At 38.4% G+C, this 19977-nt stretch overlaps 1 protein-coding gene across 12 annotated transcripts in view; it reads right to left on the bottom strand.

The window, feature by feature from the left end:
• Positions 1-53: 53 nt before the first annotated feature.
• The window catches only part of unc13a (unc-13 homolog A (C. elegans)), a 49891-nt gene continuing 29967 nt past the window's right edge, over positions 54-19977 (bottom strand). For 4 of the 12 annotated variants that reach the window (XM_058760149.1, XM_058760151.1, XM_058760148.1 and 1 more), the window contains 15 exons: positions 19721-19864; positions 19261-19338; positions 19136-19159; positions 18951-19028; positions 18748-18836; positions 18520-18672; positions 18316-18439; positions 14896-14925; positions 14021-14077; positions 11234-11314; positions 10599-10746; positions 9498-9554; positions 7022-7114; positions 2651-2810; positions 54-2559 (listed from right to left, as the gene is read on the bottom strand). In XM_058760149.1, the coding sequence (XP_058616132.1) occupies positions 2271-2559; positions 2651-2810; positions 7022-7114; positions 9498-9554; positions 10599-10746; positions 11234-11314; positions 14021-14077; positions 14896-14925; positions 18316-18439; positions 18520-18672; positions 18748-18836; positions 18951-19028; positions 19136-19159; positions 19261-19338; positions 19721-19864 (1605 nt within the window). In that variant the 3' untranslated portion in view covers positions 54-2270. The remainder of the gene's footprint in view (positions 2560-2650; positions 2811-7021; positions 7115-9497; positions 9555-10598; positions 10747-11233; positions 11315-14020; positions 14078-14895; positions 14926-18315; positions 18440-18519; positions 18673-18747; positions 18837-18950; positions 19029-19135; positions 19160-19260; positions 19339-19720; positions 19865-19977) is intronic. The other 8 variants (XM_058760156.1, XM_058760153.1, XM_058760158.1 and 5 more) reach the window with 4 other exon arrangements.

Below are 19977 nucleotides of genomic sequence, written 5' to 3'. Positions count from 1 at the left end.
TTAACAGAAACCAACAAAAAATCCATTACACATTGCGTTTTTTTTATCCATTTATTGGAAGTAGAAACAAACCAAGGCCTGCATCTGTTTTACCTCCTTCCCCGATAAGAACGATCATATTTAGAAAAACGAAAATTAGAAACATCTTCGTATAAAAAAATCTCTCATGCTAGTAACTCTGTACCACTACACATCAGTAATACATATTTATATATTCACAAGCCTTCCAAAAATAGAAAATAATACCCAAATATCAAAATAAATGACAAATCAAGAGAAATAAAGACAACAATTGAATATCACATCAAAGATACATGCTGGCACAAAGAAGAATCTTTCCCAACATGCACTGCTTCTTATATACAGGCAAGGAGTCGCTTGGGTGCATGTCGAGTTATTGGGATCCGTGTGCACTTGTGTCTGCGTGTGCTTTGTCTCATACTACATGCTCACGACTGCATCCTGTAATATTATAATTCACAAACAGCAACACACATCTTTAATATTTGAAATCCTACCATCCGAATTAAAGTATGTTCTTGCTACAGATTCTATTTTCCACTCTGCAGTCAATTCAACATTCATTAACGCCATTTCCTGTGGCAGAACCCTAGTGTTCAATATCACAACACTGATCATAAAAGGATTCAGTCTGTAAAACGAAACAACAGCTGCGGTTTGCGCTGAGCGTTCGCGATGTAAACAATCCAAGTCTGTTGATCACTTATGACTGATAGAACAGATGCATAGACTATTTTCAGAGAAATAATACAGGGAAATAGCTGTAGCGCAAGGTGCTTCATTGCTAAATTCAACAAGCGACTCTATCTAGATAACTTCACCTCAGATTTTCATAAGGTTTAGCGCAGTACAGCAGGGAATGAATGGATATACAGTGTTTAACCCACATTATAGAGCATATCTCTTGTGCTTTTCTAATATGGTGGATGGTTTGCCAGTAAAATGGCAGGATTCATCGGCGGTTACTATGGCAACTCTATAGGAGCGATTCTCAGTGGCTCTGATTCTTTTGAGTTGTGAAACCAGTGAGTGGGGAGAAAAGTCCCATTTTGCATGGAATGATCTGAAGCGGTATGACATTTAAACGTGACGTTATAAAGTGAAATTTCACTGAAACAGGCAGCTCTGGTGTCTAATACAAGCAGTGTTTGTCAATCTATACATCGTATAAACCGTAGTGCCTAATCATGCCGACAAACACCGGATAAACCGCACAGGCACTCGTACTTTAACGGATCGGAAAACACACAAAGACAGGACAGAGGTGGCCCTGTGATTGAATCTAGATGTGCGAAGCATCTTGTATTTGTACAATACGTAGAATTTGTAGGATTTCCTGCAAGTGGCGCCCCCTAAAAATTATTTCACATATTTTCATACTACATGAAAAAGCAACCACTCTGCTTTCAGAGGTGTATTTGGTTGTAGGTCTGTTTTTCGTAATTTTCTTGTGCTTCTAAACGATTGCATAACATTAAAGTCTGACCCATAGGGGGTTTTTGGTCCCTATTAAGGAGGTTAAGGGGTGAAATGGTTGTACGTAGTGGAGAAACGAGACCCTGACATTGAGGCACCCTTGAAGGGTGCAGGAACGATTGACAAAAGGCCGCACGAAAGAGGTTTGACATCATTACAGATCGCTGAATATGGAAGAAAAAAAAAAGAAAAATCATGGCACTGTGTAGCACTCTGTCATGTTTACATGCCTTAATCTAGTTTTATTTCACGGATGCGTTTGAAAAAAAAAATCTGAATATAAATTAAATATATATTTAATATAACTACTGTAATATAGTCTTTTATTGTATATATATATATATATATATATACACATATATATATACTATTATAAATATTTTCTGGATTTATATTTTGAGACCTGTGCATTGATGATATTTAATGCTTCACAGAATAATAGATAAATGTGTGTTGTACCTTTTGGCAGGTTTTTGTCTTGAAATATGCTTTATAAAAATCAAAAGACATCAAGTATTTAAGAGATACAATATCCTGTGTCTGTTTCATGTGCCAAATTGTGCTTGTTAAACAAGCCCTTCCTGGCAATTCTAATGGCAGTGCACTGAATACAAATATATAACTGCTTTGTCACGTAAACGGTTGGTCATTAAAGTGAAGAACCGAGATAAATATGTCTTGTGTATTTTTTTCTATGTGCTAGTGCAACATCTGAACATCAGGGGGCAGTGTTTACGCCAAAGTTACAATGCCTCGCTAGCTACTTCCTGGTCTTAGCTCCGCCCCTCCTCAGCAGAGCGCTGGTCGGATTTAAGCTTGACAAATTCTTTCGCAACGTCGTCGTTGTTGCGCTGGGACAGGATTCGTAGTACGGTCAGGCCGGTTTCGTCCATGTGAATGCGTTTACCTAGCGGTAGCCAGCATGCTACGCTACCCCGCGGTGCTACGTCCTTCAGCTGCAGTACCGCCATGCCAACTGTGCGGTCCTCTCGTGCAAAGCAGTAGTCTTTCACGCACACCTGCAGTTCGTAGCACTCCGGACCCACTTCGTTACTCAATGTGCTTTGAAAAAGAAACAGGATTATGTTTTATTCAGGAACTGTTGCGTAAAATGTGGTATGCAGAAACTAAAATGCAAGTGCATGTCACTCACAACGTAAAGGTCTCATTGTATTTGGGAGCCCAGCTGTTGTTCTTGGACTTGGTGGCGTACTTTCTCTTCTTATCACTGAGATGAGGGCCAATGATGTAGACCTCCACGAAGGGTCGGAAAATTCCAGAGGTCTGCCACCGTAAGTCATTCGCAGCCACCACTAAGAGAAAATACATTGAGTTGTTCAATTTTCTTAAACTTTCCTTCACTTGCATCCCATTACGCTGCAGAAATGAAGCTACTTGAGAGACCATTTGGGGTTCCTTAGTCCACCACACTGTAACAACCCTCCATTCTCAGAAAAAAAAAAGCACAAACATGGTACATTTAGAGGTACAGCAGCTTGTCATTGGAACAGTACCCTCAACAGTTTTTTGTACCTAAAAGGTTTATACCAGAACCTTAAGAGTACATATCGTGACTCAAAAATGCACTTTTTAGAGGGAGATAAGGTACAAAGTTTAAGGCAGGGATCTCCAACCCTGCTCCTGGGGAGCTAATATCCTGCAGACTTCAGTTCCAACCTTGCTTCAATTATTAAAGGTGCACTAAGCAATATGCAAGCGTATATGCAAGTGATTTTATATGTGGATGTGCGTGAACTTTTCAGTGTAAAAGGAAGCAGCGGCACTTCCGGCGGCATCTCCAGATGCCGGGACATTTGAAAATGCTTAACATGGCTTAATGCATTAAAACAGTGTTTTTAAAAGACCAAACTCAATAAACACATTATTAATAAAGCATACGATGTATAGACAAGCAGATGAGTCCAGAATAAGAACGTAACGCGTTTAATTGCGCGTAAAGCCTTTTCCTCCCATAATACACTTAACCTGGCTTAATGCCTTAAGACAGTGTTTTTAAAATGCCAAACTCAGTAAACACATTATTAATCAAATCAAACTATGTACAGTATAGTATGATTTATTAATAATGTGTGTATTGAGTTTGGCGTCAGTTTATGGGCATCGGAAGCAAAATAAATGTGGGTGGTCTCCCCCAGAAAAAAAATAAATTACTGCAGTTTATGCCATTTTCTGTAGTCTGGTGCCTTTTAAATAACGGAGTGTCTATTTACACAAAGTGCAAATAGGCCGCCTCATCGGCAGGGGTTATTTACCTCTGCTCACTATCGTAACAATATTACAAAAGACAGCTTTTTCTATGCAATTCCAGTGGTGTAAGTGGTAAAGTTCGCGTCCGCATTTTACCGAAATCGTTCTTCTCCCTTTTCACATCCCTTATTACATCGGAAAGGCATTTTTCAATAAAAATAAAATTGAAGGAAATAATCTAAAAGTTTAAAAAAAGTATCGGGTAGGGTTAGGTGTATCTGAGCAGCAGGTATGCTCAGATGCTTTGTTTACTTTGCTGTGTCTCGGTAGTGCAGCAGGCGCGAGTTACTAGTGAAAACACGGAATGGAGTTTAATTTATATGGACTCTGAATGAGCCAAGTGCAATAGATTTGAGGAAGCAGCAGTGTTCAAGGCTGTAGCTAAATGAAGTTTAATTTATTAGGGCATTCGTCATGTCACGTGGAATGGATTTGACTGACGGCGCTCTGAAAAGTGCACAGACATATTCGCTGAATTAGAGACGGTAAAAGTGGTTGGGACCAATATCGGTCTTCAAAAGTGGGTGGGTACTTACAATGTACTTACACCCACATACAATGGTTCCGACGCCCATAAACACATTATTAATAAAATCAAACTATGCACTGTTATTGCGTTTGGTATTTTAAAAACACTGTTTTAATGCATTAAGCCACTTTACGCGTTTTAAAATGTCCCGGCATCTGGAGATTTGCCTAGTGGGCAAACTGACTGAATATATTTGAATATATTTTGCCAATATCTCACCTTAGACAATACTTCCAATATTTCCCTTACTGTATGTACAGTACACAATAATTTTACATGAAAAATTGGACTTACATTTATTATTGCACAATAGCGCTTCAAAACTTTCTCCAGTTTAAATTTACTGCTACAATATAGGTTTTTAAATATTTTTTCATGTCATTAAATATTTTTTCATGATATTATTATTTTTTTCCAAAACCGCCAAACTCAATACACACATTATTAATAAATCATACTATACTGTACATAGTTTGATTTGATTAATAATGTGTTTACTGAGTTTGGCATGTTAAAAACACTGTCTTAAGGCATTAAGCCAGGTTAAGTGTATTATGGGAGTATGGGTTCTCTCTATCGCTGGAAAGCTGCCTGATCGTAACCCTTCTTTTTAATGTTTTGTTCCTCTGATATTTTCCTCTTTGTTTTATCTGCCATCTCTCTCTATCTATAGTCGATCTGCTAATATCCGTCCTGTGCATTCAAATTGAGCGCTCTTCTTCTCTCTATCATTACTAGACAGATAACGCTGATTGGCTACAAGTGTGTTTTGGGACTCGGTCCGAGACTGTGGTCAAAAGCATTTTTCAAATATTGCTTAGTGCACATTTAAGTAACCCTGAACACCTTAATTAGCTGGTTTAGGTATTTTTAAATAGGGTTGGAGCTGAAATCTGCAGGACGGCAGCTCTCCAGGAGCAGGGTTGGAGACGCCTGGTTTAAGGGTACTGCTCCACTGGGTACAACACAAGCTGTTGTGCTGCCCCACTGGGTACAACACAAGCTGTTGTACCCCAAAGGTAATTTTTTATTTTTTTTTTACATTCTACATTTACATTCTTCTGACAGTGTTGAGAGCCTCTAGGCACCCTTTGAGAAAGGCAAATGAACTTACAAAATGAAACCCATAAGTACATGCAAGGACACTAAAGCCTCGTTCAGACTGTCAGTCCAAATCCGATTCCGGATGGAATCTGATTTGAATAACTGACTGTCCACACAGTGTATCGCAACTGTTCATATCCGATTTGTGTGTCCATATGCGCTCTTTCGTTTTACTGAATGTGCGTTGGTTACTATGGCAATGCCGTTGCGTTGTGCCTAAGCTAAAACAACAATAAAAGCAATACAGATGTTGTCTTACAACATGTTGCCGTCGCGCTGGATTATTATTATTATTATTAACCTACGGATTTCATCTCATGAGGCAGCATCAGAAACACAGGAAGCTGAAATGTGCGACTTTATTCCTTGCTGCCATCTCTGCTGGTTTCAACACTCAAAGTGGTGAGTATATGGCAGTATATTGTCTTTTTTTGCTTAATTTACAGTTCGCAACAACACATGCTTGTTTCTGCAAAGACATTTATTTTGTTTTCTACAAAATGTCTGACGTGTTTACATTTTACGTGGCGTGAGGACGTGAAAAAGCTACGCTAAATCCAGATTTCCAGAAATGCGATTTGAATAGGATTCCAAACCACATACGAATGTAGCTCGAAACGGATTTGCACAAATCGGATTTCATGTAGTTTGTTGCCGTTCAGACTATCTAAATATAATCAGATTTCCAATCGTATTTGCACAAAAATCGGATTTGGGCTGATAGTCTGAACAAGGCTTAAAGAATGTCAACAGTTCTTCCCATGTTGGAAAGGTTTTGAGGCACCTGACAAGGGTTCCTAGAGGTTTTCCAGAATGTTCCGCCAGTTGTGGTGATCTAAGGAACCAAAATAGAGCCTTGCATACATTTTCATTTTTATAGTGTAGTCTCCCCTTAACATTCTTCCCATTACACTGCAAACCATTTGGGGTTCCTTAGATCAGCACACTTGAAGAATCCTTGGGGAACCTCTAGGCACCCTTTTAAATAAAGTTCTTGAAAGAACTTATAAAATGGAACCCATAAGAACACTAAAAATTGTCATTGGTTTTCTAGAGGGTTCTGTCAGTGTTCCATTCTGAGGAACCTCATATACCTCGTGCCTCATATACCTTTTCATTTTCACAGGCCCCCCTTGACATTCCCCCTGCAAAAATTAAGCTACTTGAGGGACCAAGTTTGGCACAAAAGGAGAACCTCTAAACCAGGGGTTCTCGACTCTGGCCCTCCAGGTCCACTTTCATGCAGAGTTTAGCTCCAATCAAACACACCTGAACAAATTACTCAAGGTCTTCAGGATTACTAGAATGTTTCAGGAAGCTGAGTCTGAGGTTAGGTTGGAACTAAACTCTGCAGCAAAGAGTTGAGACACCTTTGAATAAGGTTCTCAGAAGAACTTACAAAATGGAACCTGGAGATTCTTGGAAGACCTTTAAAGACATCAGGGTTTTAAAGTCATCAGTAGTTCCTCCAGGAACCCCATTGTAAAGGAAAGACATTGAGGCTTCTTCAAAAGAATTCCATCAGTGAGTTTTACCCTACCTGATGCAACTTTTTTCAAAATTTAAACTCGAGGAGGAATGCAAACAGCAGGCTTCAGTTGCACATCAAGAAACAATACGTACCCTTCACTGTGACTTTGTGCTCTCCAGTATTTGGATGAGTGAAGATCTCCACATGGATAGACACCTCTCCAACTGCATCATCAACACCAGTACCTGCAGACAAGGCGAGACAAGTCAAGACTCCATATTCGGTCTGGCAGGATACTTTGCATCGGTATGGCTCAATGGAACTTCTAATCACCTCCTTTATGAATTCAGTTACCGCAGAGTCATACAGAGGCAATGTATGCTTTAAACTGATTGGATGACAAAGACGTTTAAACAGCATAATGGTGTTGAACCTGGCTTAAGAGATCATTAATAACATGAAGAGATTTTCAGGTTGGTCTTCCATGTTGGAACACTTCTTAAATACAAATTCAGAGCATATTATTGCATTAATTGGGTTCAAATGTGAATTCCATTTGCACAGAATTTTAAATTCGCTAATAGCCGCTAATTTCCATAAGGGCTAATATACACAATTCAAAAAGCAGTGAGCTGAACAAATTGGACTTTACTTAATTGGGGTGATACATTAATGAACTTTTAAAAATTGTATAGCACTGTGCAGGATGCAAATAAGCTCTGAAGGTGATTGAACAAGTGATCCTTGCAACACATCTCTAATCTGAATTTGTGAGGCTTGTTCAGGCACAAAATTGGGTACACTTTATTCCGGTGTCTGTGTACAGCGCTAACAGCTTTTTACAGCTAGCTAGCTAGCAACCAAAAATAGCAAGCTAGCATACTCATGTCTACATGAAATGTCAACAAGCTGCCATGACCTGAAATAATCAACGTCATTAGCTCATAATACACAGACAACCAAAATAAAGTAATGCCTCACAGGATTCTTTTGCAACAAAGTGTTTACGATACAAAGAGAAGTGTGCTTCCTCAGATTATCATGAGTGTATTATCTGCACACATGCAGTGTGGTCACACTTCATTTCTGGTGTTTCATGAAGGGTTTATAACCATGATGGGGAGGGGGAGAGCAGTCCTATTGGTCCAGTCATTCATAGGAAGGAGAAGACAAGGAGAACATCTAATATTGTCTTTCACTTGGTTTTAAATGCAGGCAGGTACATGCGGAAAACCACATCCATTCCCACATTTTCATTCACACTCACGGAAAGTGCTAAGTCCTTTGTCCTAAAGTTAAGATGACATTCAAGAACAAATCTTAGCATTTATGATTTTAAATTATTCTTTTTTTTTTTTCAAACACCTTTGATTAATGATGCCTCCACTGAATTCACATAGCTAAATGTGAATTAAATGACTAGATATTTCCACAGAATCTAGGTCAGCTGCAATCAAATAATAATTAAAAAAATAGATTCCTTCCTTTCGGCATCTGTTATATGTGTGCACTTGTCAGAGAAACAGGCTGATAATGCAGTTTCCTCAGAGCAGAACCGTCTGAGCCAGCAGGGATTTGAAAGTACTTGAACTAACGGTAATGCTGACGGCTGTTGACGTAGCACTTTAATATTACTCCTAACCAAAGAACATCCGAGTAAATGTCACGAAACCTGTCAAGAAATGTCCAGGTCATATTTCACCACAAAAGTCAACAAAACAGTAATAAAGTGTGAAAAATAATATATATTTAAATATATATATATATATATATATCAAAAAAAATTCTAATATTTTATATATTTAGGTTTTTAATTTTAAGATTTTTTGATCATAACAGTATTTTCATGAAAATATGACAGGCTTTCTTCCATTAATTAAACCCTTATCAAAAACTCTGGTGTCTCTGAAAATAATACATCTTTAACCTAATAAAAAAAGCTAATTTGACTCAAGCATCTCAAACCTCAAGTTATAATCACATATATCCAAGTAATTTTTTACAGGGCCCTTAAATGCCAATTTAGGGCCTTTCCGAACTGATGTACACTGACAGAAAGCTCATCACCTGACCCCAGGAACAAACTCTGAATGGCTGAGGGAGGGTTGTCTTGTTAGACTGAGCCTAAGGGAGGGAAACCACGTTGCATGGTTGTGAGGGAAAATCGCGTTGAGCAGCAGAACAGACCCTGCCTGTGGACAAGCTGAGTCAGTCGCAATTAATGTCACATCTACATTCGACAATGTGGTTCAGTGCTCGGAAAGTAACGTTTCGTCACGGTCTCTCACTCGCTTACTCATTGACACTCGCGGCTCATCATCCGCAGTGCACACATGCACCTCTCACACTGCAGAAGTGTGTGCATTCCTCATTCACTGCCATTCAAAACACACTTCATCCTGGGCTTTCTTGCTGCTGTAGCGTCAAGATACATTTCAGAACAATGTATGTGAACATAAAGCATGTTCTTCCCAGGTACTCATACATGCAAGGCCCTTTCTGTGGGAACATATGGGTGGTCGCGGGGCATGCGATTGGCCCGTTGGAATGGGAGGTGCATGATCTGATTTGGGTGGATCACTGATTGGTTCTTTGTCGTCAGGGGCACCGGGCCCCACGTGAACGTACCCTTCTCTGGGTACACGTCTTCACTATGGGTGAACCTTACCCCCTTCCCTCCATGAACTGGTGAAAGAGAAGGAGAGGACGCAGAAAAATACAGAGAGAAATTGAGAGCACATAGTGAAGGGGATTTGAGAGATGGAAAGAAAGAAAGACAGACAAAAAAGAAAGACAGACAGACAGACAAAAAAGAAAGAAAGAAAGAGACAGTCCAACAAGCTCATCAAATATTAACAGTCCTCCAAAACGAAGTGTATCTTCAACCTGCTGTGGTTTTTTACACATATACCCACATTTGCACACACACTTGCTTTCATATGTGTTTAAATACTTAAATGAAGCAGTGACATTTACCCTAATTACATTTTAAAGGATTATCTATGAAAATGGCTCTGCCAGGGGCATCTCGAACTAAAGTGTGTCAGGATTCCCAAAGTGTGTGTGGGAGAGAAAGAAAGATGAAGACCAGATAAACCTAAATAAATTAACAAATACAGAAAAGCTATTCATTTATAAAGTAAAGAAAACAATATTTTTAAATAACAATTTAAATGTTACATATTTAGTTATATATATATTATTATGCTGATAACAGAACCTTCAATGAAAAACATGTATTCAATTAGAAAAATGCACAAAAAAAAAATATTGCGAGTGGACATTTTGGGTTCCTTCACATATATATTAATTGTTGAATAAAGTCAATATTTTTGTATTCTTTGCACACAAAAAGTCTTTACGTAGCTTCATAAAATTTACGGTTGAACCACTGATGCCACATGGACTATTTTAATGATGTCCTTACTAACTTTCTGGGTCTTGAACGTGTCAGTTGTGTTGCTGTCTATGGACGGTCAGAAAGCTCTCAGATTTCATTAAAAATATTTTAATTTGTGTTCTGAAGATGAACGAAGGTCTTACAGGTTTGGAACGACATGAGGATGAGTAATTAATTACATAATTTTCATTTTTGGGTGAACTATCCCTTTAACCGCAAACAATAAATTTGGATTTTATTTAAGACTGACGTTCTGCCAAGGTTGAGAATAAGTATTCGGAATAAGTAATTGGTATTTAAAGACAGCGAGATGTCTGGAAGAGCCTTACCTTGTGTATTCTGGGACTGAACGAAGGTCTTGATGAGTTTGTCAGTGGCCTGAGTATAGAGGGACAGGGCGTAGTGCAGAGACAGCAGGTCTGGACTTTTCTCCAGGAATGTCTTCTTCAGCCCCACACCTCCAGCATGGAAGTATTGCTAAGAAACCACAAAACAGGAGATATACTTGAGACAATGTTGCTGTGTCTGGCTAGTCGGGATTAATTTCATGTTGACTCCCTGGAAACAACCTACGAATGGCTTCTTATAGTTCTCTCTGCTTATTAAACTGGGATAGAAGGGCATTTTTTACATCAAAAAAAGTCTATATTATATTCTCCTCTACATCCCAAGGTGCAAAGACAATCCACCGAATACGATAAAGGGCAAAAGTTTGACTGGAGTGTAAACTGAATATTACAAGGAAGGATAGTGCTGTACGTAGTGCAAATTAAACACATATACTTATGTAACAGAATGAAAAAAATTAAAATAGGAATTCATATTCTAGTGTAGAAAAGAGAAAAGTCATATTTACACTATATTTAACAACCTACTATTGAAACACAAAACTGCACAACACACACTTTCACAAATCAGTGGAAGACACAGTCTTTACCTTTATTCAGCTCATTCAGCTCTTTACCTTTATAGTATCCAGTGCCAACTCAATCACTGCACACTGTTTAGGGGACAGTGCCTTCGCCTCCTCACGAACCATGTGCTCCTACAAAAAGGAGACAAAAATTTTATGAGAACAAAATACAACAATGATCATTTTACAATTAAAATTATTGTAAAATTGTTATTATTGTTAATTCAGGTTCATTTAACCCTGAATTAAAGTAATCCTGGGTTATCTTAAGTCACTTATCTCATACTTTCAAAACATTAAGACAAGTTTATAAAAAAACTTAATGACAGTAATTAAAAAATTGGAATTTATACATATTAAATTATAAACTGATAAACATTTAAAAAATGTATTTATAATAAAACATAAATAATTCAAATGTTTACATAATTTACAATAATTAAGATTATATTTCTATAATATTAAAATATTAATGTATTTTATAATATGAATTTACACATTTATTGATTTTTCAAAATGTTACTAAAGTGTAATTTTTGCTACTACAAGTATTTATTTAAAACTGTTAATCCAGGTTCATTTAACCCCAAATTAACGTAATCCTAGGGTATCTTACGCCACACTTACTTTAAAAATGAAAAGAAATTGGGGTGTCCACTAAGCCCATTTCTTTTTGCACTCTCGCTTGAACCACTGGCACAGTCAATACGCATAGATAAAGATATTACCCCAATTACAATATGTGGAACCAGTCATCATATTTCATTGTATGCGGACGATGTCCTTCTTTATCTAGGTAATCCGTTGCAGTCCATACCTAACATCTTAACTATCTTTGGCTGCTTCGGCGAGATTTCCGGATATAAAATAAACTGGACAAAGTCAGCACTTCTTCCACTGAATGACGCAATGAGAAACACGGCACTACCCTCAAGTATACCAGTGGTTAAACAATTTAAATATTTGGGTATTACGATTGGTACTTCATTGCAGTATATAATTAAGACCAACTATGAGGGTATCTTTTCTAAAATTGCATGTAACCTGGATAATTGGTCATCACTCCCAAACTCTCTTAGATCACGTGTCTCGATTGTCAAAATGAATGTACTCCCTCGAATTAATTTTGTGAGTTCTATGCTTCCCTTGCCTCCCCCGTCGCGTTTTTGGGACAGGTTACAGAGCATAATCACCAAATTTGTTTGGAATGGCAAACGGCCACGTCTTAAACTTTCCACGATGCAACGAGATAGATTTGCTGGTGGACTTTCACTTCCAAATTTTAAGTTGTATCACTGGGCTTTTGCACTACGTCCCCTGTTTAGTTGGTATGATGATGAAATTGATGTTTCTTGGCGTTCCCTAGAGGAAAATTTGGTTCTTCCTCTGAAGTTGGATGAAGTTTTATTTGCTAATATCCCTCTAAATAAGTGTAAACTTAGTTTCGGTCCTTTGGTGTCACATGTTCTGTCAGTCTGGAGAGCAGCAGAAAAAGTTTGTGGTATCCGTTCTAGTTGGAATCCCCACTCTCCTATCTTTAATAATTATGGTTTGCTCATTGGTAAGCACCCTATTAAGTTTGGCCAGTGTCGACAGTGGTACGACAAAGGGATTCACTCATTGGGTGATATAATGGGTGACAAGGGTCTTTACACCTTTGAAGAACTTTCAGTTCATTTTAACCTACAGAGCTCCACCTTTTTTTTTACTTGCAGTTGAGGGCAGCCATGAAGACCTATGGGGTCCCTTGGATGGCTCCTCTTAAAGACCACCATTTACTGAAACTATTATGTGAGACCCAGGGAACAAGAGGATTAGTTTCTAAATTGTATGTTTTTTTTCTGGGAAAAATGTATCCTCCTCTGACAATAGACTCCTCCTGGCGGATAGATATTTCGGACCTTTCCCCTAGTTTTGATTGGGACCATGTGTGGGTTATGGTAATGCATGCTTCTAGGAATCCGGATCATCAACAAATCCATTTTAATTTTATTCATAGGACTTATATGACTCCACGCAAACTGTATAGTATGAAGCTTAAACCTGATCCTAATTGTACACTTTGCCATACAGGGGAAATTGGTACTTTTTATCACATGATTTGGGAATGCCCTGGGGTTGCTAACTTTTGGAATATGGTTCAAGAAAATTTGTCCACTATATTAAATGTTTGGGTCCCTTTGTCCCCATCTGTCTTTATTTTAAACGATCTCTCTGTTATCCAACTTAACAAAACTCAGAAACGAGTGTTTCTAGCTGGCTTGACAGCTGCCAAGAAATTAGTAGCAACAAGATGGAAACCGCCACATTCTCTTAATAAGCAATATTGGGTTCTCACATTTATAGATGTGGTATATCTCAAGTTGTCCACTGCACGCATTCACGGTGCAAGAGAGGATACCATTAGACTCTGGGCTCAGACTTTGGAGAAGCTCAAAGGTCTACTGATTTGAATTAAGGAGATTCCCCCATCTCCCTCGCTCACACACATTCTGGTCTTATGGCTTTTTTTATTTATTTAGTTTGTTCTTTTTTTTTTTTTTTTTTCATATATTTCATTATTATTTTTATATATATTTACAGTTCCTCTTTTTGGTTATAATTACCTCTTTTTTTTAAACTGCTATTGACTTCTTTCAGCACTGTTGTACTGGTTTGAATGTTAAGGTTTTTGTATGGATATCTTTCTTTGACATAATCTGTAGTATGTGTATACCCTGGTGTCAAATTCTGAAGTATATTATGTCTCAAATATTTGTTTTTTCTTTATGTTAAAAGATGTCAAAACAACAATAAAAAATTGATAAAAATGAAAAGAAATTAAACAAACTTTCATACCTTCAACTTGGAGAGCTGACCGAGTTCCTTGGCTGCATTAAATATAAGTTGAGTGCCCTGGAGGAAGAAGAGAAAAAAAAAAAAAATGGAGGAAGCGAGAAAAAAAAAAAAAAAAAAGAAACATTAGTCAGGTCACAGAGTTCGGCAAGGTTGTAGACAGAAATGCCACATCACAGAGGTCAGAAACAGACGGTCTCAAACGTCAGACACGCACTCGCACAATCCCAGCGTGCCCCGCCACCCCCAAACACACTCGCACACAGCCACGCATCGACACACAACTGTTTGTGCAACATGAGACGGTAAACTAGCTACATACAGAAGACAGAGACAAGAGTTGAAAGGTTTACAAAACCAGTAGGTCCACAGCCAGAACAACACCACTCTGGTGATATATCTAGTATCTACGACTGGCCGATACTCTAATTTTTGGATATATCACTAAGTGAATGAGGCTTGTGCACCTTATTATACCATTATAACATTATACAAATGTGTACAATGTAGTCCTTCTTGGAAAATTAATTTGTTAGTATACAGAAATAGTACTGTATTTCTGACACCGCAAAAAGAAATAGTCGTTTAGACCAGCATGGACATCGAAGTCTAAAGCGACTGTCATGCATGCATTATTTAACCTGGTATGTCCGAGCACCTGTAATGAACTATGTGAGGATTTGAACGGGAACATGGGTGTGTGAGTCTATAGGGAAACCCACAACTGCATTGAAAACAAGGGGTAAAAAAAACACTGCTTCCACCGGTTTGTTTCAACAGGGGGACCCAAGTCACACAAAGAAGACATTAAGAATGAGAGAGAGAGAGAGAGAGAGAGAGACAGGACACATTGAGCTAAATGGGGATTCAGTCCTTACATCACTGTGACAAGCAAGCTTCACCCTGCCCTGTGAAGAGAGGATAGTGTAATTAACTTGAGAATTGGTCTTGGTGCTCTTTAATAGGCTGACAGTGTCCATTATTCAGCAACCGACAGACTAACGGCCAATCACATCATTTCAGTTAGAGGCAAATTATGAAAAAGAAGAAAATAATTAAAAATATGTTTTCAGTTTGTTGTCATATAGACAGCTCACCCAAAAATTAAAGTTCTGCCATCATTTACACACCCTCATTTTGATTTGAACTTGGTTGTTTTTCCTTGTGTGGAACACAAAAGGAGATGTTATTCAGAATGTTCACGCTGCTCTTTTCTATGTAATGAAAGTGAATGGGCCCGGTGCCTCAAATATTATATTTAAAAAATGATAATAATAATAAAAAGTACCATAAGTAGTCTGCACAACTTGGACTGAAAACGTCATTATTTGCTTAAAGATGTTTCACTCAATTCAGTTTTCAAAATGTCTATGTAAACTGGTCAGTGGAAAGCTTTAGAAAACAAAAATTAAAATAAATACAGAAAAATTAAGATTACACTACATAAAGAAACTGATTTAAATAAAATATTGACATTTATTTACTATTTATTTATTGACAATACAGTACCTGACCCTAAATGTATAATACTATAGCGAGTATAAAAAAACCCATTATGTAATATAATAGAAAATAAATATTTCACAGTTTAAACTGGTTCTTTATACACAAAATTATATAGCTGCCTTGTAAATTTTAGAATGGTGGTCCCTTGTGAAAGGATGATAATATTTTGGTCCGTGATTAAAAAAAGATTGAAATCCCAGCACTTAATTGATGTTAAAACTGGTGCAATGCAATTTTAATGTGCCATATTTGAATATACGTTAACGTGAATGATATTTTTGAGCTACGGCAGATGGAAAGAATTTATATATGGATGTGAGACATGAGTAAATGACAACAGACTTTTCATTTTTGGATGAACTACCCCTTTAAAGTAGTTAAAATTCATTCTCTTAATTGATATTTAATTCAGAATTTTGTATTCTTTGTAATCTAAGGGACCAACTAAACTAGGCAAATACGAAAACTATGAAATCCTTTCAAGGAAAGTCTAGAAAAAAAGAATTCAAATGGAAGCTAATGGATCGTACTATCACATAAAAAGGCAGTGCAAAAAACAAACAATATTTGCACCGTAAAATGGCACTACAATTTTTTTTACAAACAACAGTTGAATAGACTATATTGTTAAAAGAACATTTCTCAAGCCTGATAATAGGGGGAAAAACTAAAAATAATATCCGAACACATCAGTTTGAGACCTCGGGTTCCATCAGGCCAATTTTGGTACAACAACACGCAAAAACCAAACAGATTGACAGAATAATGTCTGCAGAGACTAAAAAAAATAGAGGCTCAGGAGTTGAGGTGAAGATCAGACGCAAGCAACAACCCACAGAGGAGAGGTTTCAAACAGGTGACAGAGAAGGGGAGGGTGGACCACCTGAAACCAGTTAACGTCACCCAGATATCAGACCCACCACGGACACTAGACTGGTAGCGACCGTCGTTTCCAGGAGAATGAGTAGAGGAAAGGGTTGGCAGTCAGACGTGGGGCGGACACCAGATTGGAAGTTTTGTTGGGGCGGAAAAGGGCCTTGTCCAAGTCAATTAGGAAATGCACCATGCTGCAGCCACCTCGGGTATACAGACCACTGAGGTGGCCAGGGAAAGGAGAGGAAATGGACGAAGAAGAGCAGAAAGAGACAGCGGGAGAAGGAGAGAAAGACGTGACAGACGAATGAGGATGCACTGGACAAGAGGAAGGGACTTGGCAGCCACACAGAGCAGAAGGAGGTGGTGGGAAGGGGGTCACCCGGCATGGACGGACTGCGGGACACACAGACGCACAGACAAAAGTGCTCTGGTACTTACTATCATCTGTGGAGGTGGAGCGGGGGGGAGAGCGAGAATGTAATAACCAGAGAGAAGGGTCAGTGAAGCTACAAAGAGCCCCACATCAAATCAAAAGAAGCATTAACATTCAGTCTACAAGACTGGCTTCAGGCCTGATATGATATTACAGTAAGTCCCAAGGTCTGTGCTTGCCTGAGGGACTAAAACAGGCCCAGTGTGGAGGAATAATTCAGCCAAAAATGAAAAATCTCTCCCTCATCGCATTCCAAACCTGTGTGATGTTCTTTCATCCATAAAACACAAAAAGAGAAACTTTGATGAATGTTCAAGCTGCTCTTTTCCATACAGTGAAAGCGGATGGGGACCAGTATTAAGCTACAAAATAGACATAAATGTATTCCATACGACTTATGCACTATAATTAAAGACTTCTGAAGCAAATTGAGGGACAGACAGAAATTTAAGGCATTATAGAATGTCTGTGTTTCCAATGAATAACAACTTGAATTTTGTTTCATTCCTTACACAAAGGCATTGTAGGCTTCAAAACTTCAAAATACTTGGAATAAAGTACATAGGTCATATGGGCCACTTTTATAATGTCCTTTTTGGAGCGTGAAAGCGCCTTCATTGTAGGATAAAGAGCAGCATGAACATGAACTTCCATAGACCAGGGCTTCTCCTTGGAAGGCCACTGTCCTGCAGAGTTTAGCTCCAAACCCCACACCTGAACCAGCTACTCAAGGTTTTTAGGACTTGCAGAAATGTATTCTGGGACAAATGGAGCTAAACTCTGCAGGACGTTGACCCTGCAGGACAAGGACTGGACAAAAGTGAATCCATAGATGTAAGAAAGTCATACTGGTTTGGAACAAGGGTGATTTACATAAGAGGATTTACATTTTGAGTGAATTACTACGTCAAATTTTTGGCTTTTTGCAGTAAGCATAACAGTAATTGGCAACTGGTTAATTCGGCCAATAGGGAGATGTCTCCCGTTCAAATGTCTTTGAAAGAACTGATATGGGTCTCTTTTGTCAAAATAAACAAATACAAACAAAAATACACAGTTATATCAAGACAAATTAAAAGCAGTAAGTTGTCTCTGCTCCTGTAGAAATGCTCTCAAAAATTAACTAGCATTCAAATATATAGATATACACTTAATAAATTTTTTTAGTCAAGATTGCCATACATGAAATGTGCAACTGTGTGACTACAGGACCAGAGAGCAGTCTCGAGAGGTGCTTGAATGATATGGTGCACTCCCAATGATTTTAGAGTGGAAAGATGTCTTTTGTCCAAGGTGATTTGATTTTTGGAAAGGGACATGTTTTGTTGGGCATGAGGAGATACATTTCCAGTTGTTCAGATTCTTCATGATCCATACCAGAAAACACAATGCTGTAAACAATTTTGGCATTTATATAAAATGATTTCTACATGACGTATATCTCAAAAGTTTGCTCTTAATGAAATTATAAACAGTTCATTACCGTTTGGTCAGTCAAAGGTGGCAGAACAATCGTCTTCTCCATTGTGTTCATCACCAGCTTCCAAAGCTCCTTCAGCACTCGCTTCAACACGGTCTTCTCACAGATCTTGGCAAACAGCGTGAGACTGACAAGGAAAAAGTTAAGAGTGAAGCGAAGGTGTGAAATTTCCAAGAAAGTGTCTAAATCTAGTGATTAGCATCTTACTTGCTGTCAAGGAAGTCCATGATGGGCTGGAGGACGTTGTCGGCGTCCTGTGCCACGCTGCTGCAAGCACTTGCTGGCACGTTTCCTGTCCCCTTCACCTGGCTAAGTATGTCACCCATCTGCTTGACATTTTCTTCAATGTTTGGTTGGAAACTAGTGGGTGGAGAACAGATGTTACTCCCAAAATAGAACAAAAAACTACTTCTTCCTGATCCCTTGGTACCTCACCTGGTGGCAAAGATCCTTGCAAGGTCATCCAAAACATTGTTGAGCTTCACCTGGAGTTCTTTCAAGATGTCACTAGCTTCAACGTTCAACTGAAAGCACATTAATCATTGATCAAAACCAGCAGAACTTGACCAGGTCTTTGTTCAAGAAGCAAATCTAGGCTTTGCCAAGCCATAATATTGGCATATTTGTGGTTCACTTACATCTTTACCACCCATGGCCTCAAACATCTTCTCAAGCTGTACCCTGAGCTGTTGGATATTATTGATGAGGATGCATGGCTGTGGGGAGCAAAAACACTTTGTTAAAATGCACAAAATTCAACACAAGACTAACTCAACCCACCAAAAAGCTGCATGGCATTTCTATCCATGTCAGATCAACGTACCTTGACAGCGCCATCCTTTGCATTCTAGAATCAAAGAAAAAGAAAAACACAAAACGAATGAGGTAAATATAAGCAACTATTTCAAAAATATAAACCTGATTCCACAGGGATTTTTAGACTATTACCACTTTCTCCTTGGTGCAGTGGTTGGGGAAGTCTCTTGAGATAATGTCCGCATAGGACAGCAGAACATTGCTAATGGTCTATGGGGTAAAGAGAGCATGTTAAAACAAGTCAAGCTATTTCACAGATTGACTGTGAAAGTCAATATTAATGTTGCTAAGCTAAAATTTCTTCATATGATCCATTTTTCTGAAAATGGGGTTTGCTGTCTGAGACAGTTTTCAGGCATCAATTTTTATTTAGTTAAAGGGCTAAACTGACTTTGGTTTGCAGTAGGATATGATCATGCTAACAAAAATCTGCAACCATAGCTTGCAACCAAAATCGAAGCTAAGCACATTGACGTAATGTTTTGCTATTTGACAAGCAATGTTCTTAAAAGACAGACATAAACTCTCACATTGTGCAGTTGGCTAAAACTAAAAGATTTACAAAATATATTAATGGAATGATCACGAGGACCTTGGCAAATCTCTTCATGTAGTGTCCGACGATCTGTGGGTCTGGACACTCCAGCTTCTTAATGATTTCGAAGCTCTGATTAAGCTGCGAGAAGACGTCCACTACCGAACAGGAGAACAGAGCATGCTCTGAAGTTTGCTGATACTGTAGGAAAGAAAGAGTTGGATGTGCAAGTCAGAAAAAGTTCTAGAATAGAAGGCACGAGAGACTGCGCAAGCAATTTGCGACCAGACGTCAGGTGTGAGCTCTTTCGTCTG

Source organism: Onychostoma macrolepis, chromosome 22 (assembly GCF_012432095.1).
Source record: "Onychostoma macrolepis isolate SWU-2019 chromosome 22, ASM1243209v1, whole genome shotgun sequence".
NCBI lineage: Eukaryota > Metazoa > Chordata > Actinopteri > Cypriniformes > Cyprinidae > Onychostoma > Onychostoma macrolepis.
The sequence above is the reverse complement of the archived record's forward strand: the minus strand, read 5'-3'. Positions and strand labels throughout refer to the sequence as shown.